This window comes from Pollicipes pollicipes, unplaced genomic scaffold (assembly GCF_011947565.3).
Source record: "Pollicipes pollicipes isolate AB1234 unplaced genomic scaffold, Ppol_2.1 Scaffold_3447;HRSCAF=4054_pilon_pilon_pilon, whole genome shotgun sequence".
NCBI classification, from domain to species: domain Eukaryota; kingdom Metazoa; phylum Arthropoda; class Thecostraca; order Pollicipedomorpha; family Pollicipedidae; genus Pollicipes; species Pollicipes pollicipes.
In genome coordinates, this window is record NW_023596297.1 from 13,646,541 (window position 1) to 13,658,514 (window position 11,974).

The 11,974-nt window shown below is 46.4% G+C and overlaps 1 protein-coding gene across 1 annotated transcript in view; it reads left to right on the forward strand.

Moving 5' to 3' along the window:
- Nucleotides 1-174: 174 nt before the first annotated feature.
- Nucleotides 175-11,974, forward strand: part of LOC119092159 (plexin-B) — a 33,656-nt gene continuing 21,856 nt past the window's right edge. Inside the window, exons 1-2 of the mRNA XM_037215134.1 lie at nt 175-299; nt 3,105-3,237. Coding sequence (XP_037071029.1) covers nt 175-299; nt 3,105-3,237 — 258 coding nt within the window. The remainder of the gene's footprint in view (nt 300-3,104; nt 3,238-11,974) is intronic.

The following is an 11,974-nucleotide window of genomic DNA, read 5'->3' on the forward strand; positions in this document are numbered from 1 at the left end:
GCTGGGCTACAATAGAAAATGCTCCGGGATAAAGCATTGGTCTGCATTGACTTTCTCTGGGAATTAGTGCCCTGATGAATGATTACTGTCCTGTCATAATTCTGCAAGAGAGTTCGGGGCATCCGCCGAGCGCTGGTAAGGAAGCTCGTTCTGATGCAGGACTGGATATCCCACATGACTTGTCTTGGCTCCTTCCAGGTGGCGTTGATGAGCATGCAGACGTGCGAGGAGTACACCAACTGCGCTCAATGTCTGGAACCCGCAGACCCCTACTGCGGATGGTGCTCCCTGGAAAAAAGGTCAGCGCTCACCTGTGTTACGCGAGTGTATCTTGCGGGGTATCATCAACAGTTTAGAAAAATATGGTGAATTTCTTTCGCAGTCACATTTCATGACATTCTTGACAGTTGTTTACTCAGCAGCACGCTCGCTATTTGGAGCCGTGGACAGGTTGCGTGGTACCTTTTAGGCACATTTTGGTATACACGAGTGCCTAGCGTGTTATAACGCTCACATATATCATTTATTCGTCAGTGGTGACCGGCAGCTTAAATATCCAGCAGCGTTCCGTGAACTGACAAAATGCGCGGTTCCACAAGTCATGAACGCTTTCCAAATTCTTCACTCGGAGTATAGGCACACTGTGCACGAAGGGCCTCGTTGAAACAGGGCCTTGTAACTCGTAAGCTGTTTAATACATTTGCGAGGAGCATTATTCACATAGATAAGACAATACTAATAGCCTTATTCCTCAGAGAAATAAAACAGGAGAATGGAGATATAGATGCGCTGATATTTCGGCAACTTGCCTTTATCGCAACAATAGCAGAAGTCAATATATGTTGTTTCGTATGAAACTAATCATCCCTGCCCGTGGCAATGGCGTGACAGGAAGATAGCTCTAAAATCATGTCTGACGGTCTCGATGACGTGTTTTGTCAGCAGAAAGTACGTCATAATCGCAAATTATCGTAGCAATAACAGAAAATGTCTGCTATTGTTTCAATAAAGGCATGTTGCCGAAATATCAACCCATCTATGTCGCCTTTTTCCTGTTTTTTTTTCTCTGAGGAATAAGGCTATTACTGCTGTCTTACCTTGCCCTTTGCTGTAAATGGCCCAGGATGGCTAGCGTCCTCCCCATGCAGCTCTCTCCAGAGCTGCCGTCATTCAGTGGGCTCTGGCACATAGTTTTAGCACCTCTTCAAGCCTTCCCTTATGAATTTGATCATCCCTGGCCGTGGCAGCGGCGGGACAGCCAGAATGCTCTATAGTCTTATCTCACGGTCTCGATGACATGCTTTTGTCAGCAGAAAGTGGATCGGTTGGAGATGTCGCCATAGGGGCGCCATGTGTAAAATGGCTACAAATGAAGCGAAATGTCGTTTCCTGTGCTTCATGGTCATGAAAGCTGCGATCTTTTTTAGGAAAATCTCAGCTTGCACTCTCTTCCGGATTGAGAGGTTTTGGTCTCATTACGCGACGGATAAATCCCTTGCAGTTGTCCCTGATCATGGCCCAATCGTAATCCTTTTTGAAGGGAAGGCTTGCTGATTAAGAGAAGAGGGGGAGTAATGAGATTAAGTTGGGACGAAATCCCTACAGCATGTTAGGGTCTTTGATGAGACGCGCCATAATCTCGTCTGTATGGGCTCCGAAGCCACCAGTCACGCACCGGACCGCCTGTTAAGAATTCACTTGCGCGTTTAATAATTGAACCCGATCAAACGATTGCCGCGCTTCCCACATGGCACTGAACAGCGGATGTTTTCGATCCGTTAAATTGTTTACTCTGGAAATCACGTCCGCTGTTCACTTCCACGTCCGCGCCCGACACAATGGGCCCCAATTCAAATCCAGCGCGAGCCGCCGTTAACGAAGCATGCCCACTTCAAATGTGATCGATATCAGATTCGACGTCCTGTTCGGCCTTATTGCCGCGCGCGCTCCTCTCTCTCCCTCCGCCCCGACGTCGTTCCACTCCGTGACTGGACGGCACAACAGATGACGTCACTCGGCCCGGATGAGGTAATCAATGCGCGCGATCTGGCGCCGATCTGCCGACCGGAACTGTGTAATGCTTTTTAGATTTGGACGATAAGGCGGCGAGACAAGAGCTTATTTTCCGGCGGCTGTCGGCAGGCGTGAACGCGAAGCTGACTTCTGATAACGAGGGCGAACGGAGCGGGACGTCCCCCGGGTCAGGGTGTCTTCCGTGTCGCAACAGCGACATCGTCCCTGGCGAGAACGTGTGGTCCAGTCATTTCACGACGCCTGGCGTTGTGTGACATAGTGCGAGTTGAGGCAATGTAAAGCCGCCAGATGTACCCGGTAAGGTTTCCTACCCCACATTTCTGATTGAGGTCTGCCCACGGGAAAATATTGATGAAAGTACTAATTAAAGCAAGGTCACCAAGCACTTACCCTTCCCTGGAATGAGAATCTTCAACAAAAGGGATAAGTCAGTCCGACTCCGCCTGGTAGAAATGCACAGTTCGAATATTGCGCAGCCCTTTTTAATTTCGTCGTGTTATTTGCGTTTAATTGTTCGGGCAAATGGGCTTAATTCAAAGGAAAGACATAAACATAGGAATGCAGCAGCACAGCAACAGGAGCTTTGATTCTGAGTCTTACAAATACCAAGCGCGCGAGGGAAATGGCATGTGATCAGTCATCGTGTTTGGATTGCTGATGGGATTTTAATGTGTTTGCGTTCGATCCGGTCCTTGTCGTAAACACCATTTCAATGTGTTTTTCTTAGCGTCCGTAGCTTTGTGAGCTCAAAACGGGGGTTTCTGAGACATTCAAAGTCACCCCGTCTCATCCCCACCGAGGTCCGTGTCGTCTAATTACATGTTTTTCCAACATGTCCAACAGTTTCGTCCGTCCCTTACAGCTGATGCGAGGATGACCACGCCTTTGCACCGCGACCAGGTCGTGGGACAGCCGTTTAATATGCGCGAACATATTAATGTGCGCTCACAATGGCTGCCAGCCACCAATGCATTCAACGGTGGCTGGCGCAAGTTCTCTCTCCGCGTGGAGGCCCGGATGCGGGGAGCGCGGCATTTAGCTGGGTAGTGACCGGTCGTCCTTTGTCTCAGGTGCACGGTGCGGTCCGAGTGCAAGAAGGCCCTCTCCAGCTCTCCCCGCTGGCTGACGATCGATGCCGGACAACAGTGTATCGACATGGAGAAGATCGAACCCAGCCAGATCGCCGTCAACCAGCCAGCGGAGGTCAGTACGCGAGCTTCCTGACTGGGGCCAGTCATATACATCAGCCAGCAGCCACGGACTTAAGCATTTCAGACAGCAACCAACGGAACGGGATCTGTTCCGAACGTTAGCTTTCTGGCTGATGTGAGTTCCAGGTATCAACCAGGCGAATTTGGTAAGTTGTGCTCACTGACCAAAAGTCATCGAAGATGAAAAATACAGTAGTTTTGCAGGCCGGAATTGCCAGCAGTGTATTTGTAGAAGGCAAGCCTTTCTGTGAACACTAGCTCACAGGAAACTGAGACTGGAAGATAATTGTTCTTCACAACTGTGATAGTTACTTGCAGTATCCGAATAGCCCATTGAATTCTGCACGCTCTGGTGGTGAGGTCAGCTTAACGCCCAAGTAATATTTTAAAAACTAGAAGAACTGGAGGCACCAAATTCAGAGCGTAGTTGTGCCTATATATGAAACTGTGTCACACTTCAAGATCCCTAGGTTATTATTTTCGGGTCAAATAAGGTCAAACCAGGTCAACCTCTGTTGGCTTACCTGTGATTGTCTATTGACGAACCGCGATCAAGAAATTCCAAATGGGCGCCAACAACTACCTCTTAAACAAGTGCATTGGCCATGCTATGCCTCGCCGTTTGGAAATCATTTGGGAAAAGCTTTCAGGGTCAAATTGGTCCCCACCCGATAGCGTGCTAGCGCGCCCGGGTGGCCGGCAAATGAGACACGCTCAGGTGGAGAGTGGAGGTGGCAATTAGACCCGTAGAATCTTAAAATGGAGCTAAAAGTAAAAGTAGGAGGGTTAGAGACACCAAACTCAGAGATTATATGGCGCTCTATATTTGACCAGTTGTGTCAAGTTTTGTGATTCCTAGGTCGAAACCTAAGGCTTGAATAAGGTCAAGTAAGATGAACTTTATATTGGTGTCCGGAGTGCGCTCAGACCACCTCACGCCACCGGTTTTGACCTGGATATCTTTTCTAAACATAAGATAACTGGTATGAAGAGGGGTCAGTAACGTTATTTGACCTTTAGATTGCCAAAATTACCGGAAAAAATTTATATTGGTATGATATGTCAATATGGAATCAGCGTCGGGAACCACGCTACGCCCGTTCTTTAAAGCAAAAGGTTGATCGCGGTCATTGTAGGCCAGTGACCTCTCTTGACCACCAAAATTGTCTGTTATCGGTTTGGTCAGGAATTTCGAAATGAGCTGAAAAATATCGCACGAAGCAAATGTGCCAGCAATGAATTATTTTGGTGTAAACGTAAGCTGACCGTTATACCCGACCCAAGGTCAATGGAGCTACCCGTAATCATAGTTTAAATTGCCTAATTGTCTTAAAATAAGCATCTCAAAGTTGAATGACTTCTTTGGACGCTCTCTTGTCGCATCAGATTGAACGATTCCCCAGGACTTACTTTCGCTGACAGTGATAGCCTGACTTTGACGTGCTATAGGTCATCGCACTAACGGGGCACATCCGATAGTTTTATACCAAAAGATCGGATGTTAAATTGCCTGCAGCCATGTGAAGTGTCGCGCGACTACACCGCATTGTTTTTTTAATGATTCTGGAACAGCCTTCGGGTGGAGATCAAAGTAACCTCCATCAGCGCGCGTGTTTAAGTTTTTCAAGCAAGACCCCAGGGTGAGGGAGTGTGATCGTCAACTCATCTGCAATATCGCGGCATCAGCGACCCCGCCAGCCTCGGCGAGTCACGACTTCACCGTCACGAGATCGACGGGCTCACATCCCTGAAACCTTCTGTCGTGCGTTATGAAATTTGCGGTTATAAACAGCATAGTACCCTAAAAGTTGTGAGTCAGTATTTCAGGACACATCAGTGCAAGCTGTAAGATCGGGCGGCCTATCTTTGCAGTGCTATATATCATCAATATTTCATCCAGCTGTTAAACCAAACATTTCAATTCACCGAAAAATGTGAAAAGCACAGGCTGGAATGCATCCAGATCTCGGCGAACGGCCGTCGCAGCGACACATGACTAACCAGTGTTTACGGAGAAGACGCGAGGGCAACCGTGCTGGGAGCAGTGTGGGCCGGTGTGGGCAGACTATCACGCATCGCGCGCAAACCATATGTCTGCCTGTTACGCTGTTACGCGTAAAAAAATACGCTACTACCCAAACCGAGAGATTGCAGTTTTACGGAAACATTGAGCAAGGTAGTAGTATGACGGATGGACTAAGTGCTAGGAATGCCGTTTTCGTTAAGTTCATTGTATCTACATCCAATTTGCAGCGTGCGAACACTTATTTGTACCTACATCTGATATAGATGCTAACACACTTGACGAAGACAATAGCTCGGGCAATTGTTCATTCGCCACATGTGAGCACAGTTTGGAAAGCTTTTTTCATAATTGCTAAGACTATGAGTCAATGCAAATTCATCGGTCTCAAATTTATTAACGTGGACGAAAACCATGCCAGACCCACAACACCTTTTTCAATTTCATGAAAAATGAGAACGCGGGCTTGACCCGTATTTTTGGAGGCTCTGAACGCTGACGTGTCACATTCAAAAGCGCCTATCTCCTAACGTAAAAAATGCAAAGCTGCGTACATCCAATTTCGTCAGCTGGATTTGCTTCGTTTGGCGCCGAAACGGTCTGCTTAAAGCCGCTGCTGATTGCCTGTTTGGATCATCCGGTCCGTCGACGCCAATAACTCTGACGCTGTTGTGTGAGCGAGAGCGCCGGCCTGCCGGCAGTCACCCGTTCAGATGACCCGGATGAAGGTGTGGGGGGGGGGGGGGGGGACTGGCGTGCCGTGTTTCACACTTGTGCTGAGCACTTGTATACGCAATGGCACGGCGGCTTGGTGCTGTAGTCAAAGCCTCGAGATTGACAGATGAACGGCGGATCGCAATCTCTGCCTAGCTGAGGACCATTCGAGATGGGTCAGGTTTATCTGAACAATTTGAGGCATTAGAGACCTACGGCCCGGTCTGCCACTTATACCAATGCCATTATCGTTCATTTGTACTATCGTTACAGATGTTCCAAGGCCAAGTTCAAAACAGTTAGACCTCTTAGGATTTCACTAACCCATTAGGGATACACGATTGCTTCGCCTGGCAATTAACTGGCAGTACTATGTTGGCATTAGAAAGCTCTTAAGACCGCGCGCAAATAAATTTTCTTGCGCAAATGAATTCTGTGCTTAAGTTGGTTGGGCCTTCCCGTGAAATGTTTTTGGTATATTAAATGTAGACGCTCTAAATGTGTGTCTTTCGCAGCGTCGCCCTTGTGCAATTTTTTAAATTTATCTCGACCAGCTTTTGTGTGATAGAGTCACTTCGCCAACATACCAGTAATGTCCAACTTCTACAAGCTGGGAAACATCTAAAAATGGCTTAGATAAGATGTGTTTTCGCGTGTCAGTTAGCTATCACTTTTATTGGCGCCTGGACGAGCTCTTCGAAACAGCATGCGTCAGTTTAGGTCTAATGCATCGCCCGAGGATCTAAAAGCTTTTTGCTTGTGAACGAGTTTTTGTTTTGCGCTAAAAGCATGCGACTTGCCTTGCTGAACGACTAAGCCACGACAGCCCGGCCTGTCAACATCGCTGTCTGGTCGAGGCTCGAGGCTCGTGCAGAGCTGGTGCGAAGAACGAGAGAGAGAGAGAGAGAGAGAGAGAGAGAGAGAGAGAGAGAGAGAGAGAGAGAGAGAGAGAGAGAGAGAGAGAGAGAGAGGAGAGAGAGAGAGAGAGACCCAGACCCAGACCCAGACCCAGACCCAGACCCAGACCCAGACCCAGACCCAGAACCATAACCAGAACCAGAACCAGAACCAGAACCAGAACCAGAACCAGAACCAGAACCAAAACCAGACCCAGACCCAGACCCAGACCCAGACCCAGACCCAGACCCAGACCCAGACCCAGAACCAGACCCAAAACCGAGGCCGAGACCGAGACCGAGACCCAGAACGAAAGACAGGGACAGGGACAGGGACAGGGGCAGGGACAGGGACGGGGACAAGAGTTAGCATAAGGGTTAGCATAAGGACAAGGATAAGGATTAGCATAAGGACGAGGATAAGGATTAGCATAAGGACAAGGATCGCGATCCGCATAAGGATTAGCATAAGGATCCGCGTAAGGATTAGCTTAAGGATCCGCGTAAGGAGAAGCATAAGGACGAGGATAAGGATTAGCATAAGGACAAGGACAAGGACAGGGACAGGGACAGGGACAGGGACAGGGAATAGCATCAGGATTAGCATCTGGACAAGGATGAGGATTAGCATAAGGACAAGGATAAGGATTAGCATAAGGACAAGGATAAGGATTAGCAAAAGGACAAGGATAAGGATCCGCATAAGGATTAGCATAAGGATCCGCATAAGGATTAGCATAAGGACAAGGATAAGGATCCGCATAAGGATTAGCATAAGGACAAGGATAGGACTAGCATAAGGACAAGGACAGGGACAGCGACAGGGACAGGGACAGGGATTAGCATAATGATTAGCATCTGGACAAGGATAAGGATTAGCATAAGGGCTAGGATGAGGATTAGCATAAGGACAAGGATAAGGATTAGCATAAGGATAAGGTCAAGGATTAGCATAAGGACGATGATAAGGATTAGCATAAGGATAAGCATGAGGATAAGCATAAGGATTAGCATAAGGATCCACATAAGCATTAGCATAAGACTCCGCATAAGGATTAGCATAAGGACAAGGACAGGACAGGGCAAGGGCAAGGACAAGGACAAGAACAGGGACAGTGACAGGGATTAGCATAAGGATTAGCATAAGGACAAGGATAAGATTATCATTAGGACCACGATACGGATTAGCATAAGGACAATGATAAGGATTAACATAAGGAAAAACGTGATGACAAGCATAAGGATTAGCTTAAGGATCCACATAAGGACTAGCATAAGGATTAGCATGAATATCCGCATAATGATTAGCACAAGGATTAGCATAATGATAGTGTATGGATCCACACAAGCATTAGCTTAAGGATCCGCATCAGGATTAGAATAAGGACAGGACAGGACAGGACAGGACAGGACAGGACAGGACAGGACAGGACAGGACAGGACAGGACAGGACAGGACAGGACAGGACCAGGACAGGACCAGGACCAGGACCAGGACCAGGACCAGGACCAGGACCAGGACCAGGACCAGGACCAGGACCAGGACCAGGACAAGGACAAGGACAAGGACAAGGACCAGGACAAGGACAGGGATTAGCATAAGGATTAGCATAAGGACAAGGATAAGATTATCATTAGGACCACGATACGGATTAGCATAAGGACAATGATAAGGATTAACATAAGGAAAAACATGATGACAAGCATAAGGAGTAGCTTAAGGATCCACATAAGGATTAGCATAAGGAATAGCATGAATCTCCGCATAAGGATTAGCACAAGGATTAGCAGAAGGACAAGGATAAGGATTAGCATAAGGATCCGCATAAGGATTAGCGTAGGGATCCGCATAAGGATCCGCGTAAGGACTAACATAAGGATCCTCATAAGGACTAGCACCAGGATCCACATAAGGATCCGCATAAGGATCCACATAAGGATTAGCATGAGGATCCGCATAAGCTGATTATAAGGACATAAGCATCAGCAAGGATTAGCATAAGGATCAGCAAGGATTATTACGGATAAGGATAAGGATAAGTATAAGGATCAGTATAACGATAAGCATAAGGATTAGCATGAGTGTCCGCATAAGGATTTGCCCCAAGAATAGCATAAGGACAAGGATAAGGACTAGCATAAGGATCCGCATAAGGATTAGCACAAGGACAAGGACAAGGACAAGGACACGGACACGGACACGGACACGGACACGGACACGGACACGGACACGGACAGACAGGGATTAGCATGACGATTAGCATAAGGACAAGGATAAGGGTTAGCATAAGGATAAGGATGAGGATTAGCATAAGGACAAGGATCGGGATCCGCAAAAGGATTAGCATAAGGATCCGCGTAAAGATTAGCATGAGGACGAGGATAAGGATTAGCAAAAGGACAGGGACAGGGGCAGGGACAGGGACAGGGATTAGCATCAGGATTAGCATCTGGACAAGGATGAGGATTAGCATAGGGACAAGGATAAGGATTAGCATAAGGATCCGCATAAGGATTAGCATAAGGACAAGGATAGGATTAAAAAAGGACAAGGACAGGGACAGCGACGGGGACAAGGACAGGGATTAGCATAAGGACAAGGTCAAGGATTAGCATAAGGACGATGATAAGGATTAGCATAAGGATAAGCATGAGGATGAGCATAATGATTAACATAAGGATCCACATAAGCATTAGCATAAGGATCCGCATAGGGATTAGCATAAGGACAAGGACAAGGACAAGGACAAGGACAAGGACAAGGACAAGGACAAGGACAAGGACAAGGACAAGGACAAGGACAAGGACAAGGACAAGGACAAGGACAAGGACAAGGACAAGGACAAGGACAAGGACAAGGACAAGGACAAGGACAAGGACAAGGACAAGGACAAGGACAAGGACAGGACAGGACAGGGCAAGGGCAAGGGCAAGGGCAAGGGCAAGGGCAAGGGCAAGGGCAAGGACAAGGACAAGGACAAGGACAAGGACAAGGACAAGGACAAGGACAAGGACAAGGACAAGGACAAGGACAAGGACAAGGACAAGGACAAGGACAAGGACAAGGATTAGCATAAGGATTAGCATAAGGATTAGCATAAGGATTAGCATAAGGATTAGCATAAGGATTAGCATAAGGATTAGCATAAGGATTAGCATAAGGATTAGCATAAGGATTAGCATAAGGATTAGCATAAGGATTAGCATAAGGATTTGCATAAGGATTTGCATAAGGATTTGCATAAGGATTAGCATAAGGATTAGGATGAGATTATCATTAGGACCACGATACGGATTAGCATACGGACAATGATAAGGATTGACATCAGGATAAACATGATGATAAGCATAAGGATTAGCTTTAGGATCCACATAAGGATTAGCATGAGTATCCGCATAAAGGTTAGCACAAGGAATAGCATAACGGCAAGGATAAGGATTAGCATCAGGATCCGCAAAAGGATTAGCGTAGGGATCCGCATAACGATCCGCATAAGGGTCCGCATAATGATTAGCATAAGGATCCGCATAAGCTGATTATAAGGCCATAGGAATCAGCAAGGATTAGCACAAGGATCAGCAAGGATTATTAAGGGTAAGCACAAGGATTAGCATGAGTATCCGCCTAAGGATTAGCACAAGGATTAGCATAAGGACAAGGATGAGGATTAGCATAAGGATCGGCATAAGGATAAGCATAAGGACAAGGATAAGGATTAGCATAAGGACAAGGATAAGGATTAGCATAAGGACAAGGTCAAGGATTAGCATCAGGACGATGATAGGATTAGCATAAGGATAAGCATATGGATTAGTATAAGGATCCACAGGAACATTAGCATAAGGATCCGCATAAGGATTAACATAAGGACAAGGACAAGGACAGGACAGGACAGGACAGGACAAGGGCAAGGACAAGGACAGGGACAGGGACAGGGATTAGCATAAGTATTAGCATAATGACAAGGATAAGATTTTCATTAGGACCACGACAAGGATTGGCATAAGGACAATGATAGGGATTAGCATTAGGATAAACATGATAAGCATAAGGATTAGCTTAAGGATCCACATAAGGATTAGCATAAGGATTAGCATGAGTGTCCGCTTAAGGATTAGCACAAGGATTAGCATAAGGACAAGGATAAGGATTAGCATAATGATCCGCATAAGGATTAGCATAAGGCCAAGGGCAAGGACAAGGACAGGGAGAGAAACAGGGATTAGCAAAAGGATTAGCATAAGGACAAGGATGAGGATAAGCATTAGGACCAGGACAAGGATTAGCATAAGGACAAGGATAATGATTATAAGGGCATAAGAATCAGCAAGGATTAGCATAAGAATCAGCAAGGATTATTAAGGATAAGCATAAGGATAAGTATAAGGATCAGTATCAGGAGAAGCATAAGGATCATCCGCATAAGGATTATCATTAGGACAATGATAAGGATCCGCATAAAGACAAGGATGAGGATTAGCATAAAGACAATGGTAAGGATCCGCATCAGGATTAGCATAAGGATACGCATAAGGATTAGCATAAGGATCCACATAAGGATTAGCACGAGGATCCGCATAGGGATTAGCATTGTGATCCGCATAAGGATTAGCACAAGGATTAGCATAAAGATCAGCAAGGATTAGCAAGCATAAGGATAAGTATAAGGATCAACATAAGAATAAGCACGAGGATCAGCATAAAGATAAGGATTAGCACACGGATTAGCATAGGGATTAGCATCAGGATCCCCATAAGGTTTACCATAAGGATCCGTATAAGGATTAGCATAAGGATCCACATAAGGATTAGCATAAGGATCCGCATAGGGATTAGCATTAGGATCCGCATAAGGATTACCATAAGGGTCCGCATAAGGATTAGCATAAGGACAAGGATAATGATTAGCATAAGGACAAGGACAAGGATAAGGATAAGGATCCGCATAAAGATCCGCATAGGGATTAGCATAAGGATCCGCATAAGGATTACCATAAGGGTCCGCATAAGGATTAGCATAAGGACAAGGAGAAGGATAAGGATAAGCATGAGGATAAGGATAAGGATGAGCATAAGGATAAGCATAAGGGTCAGCA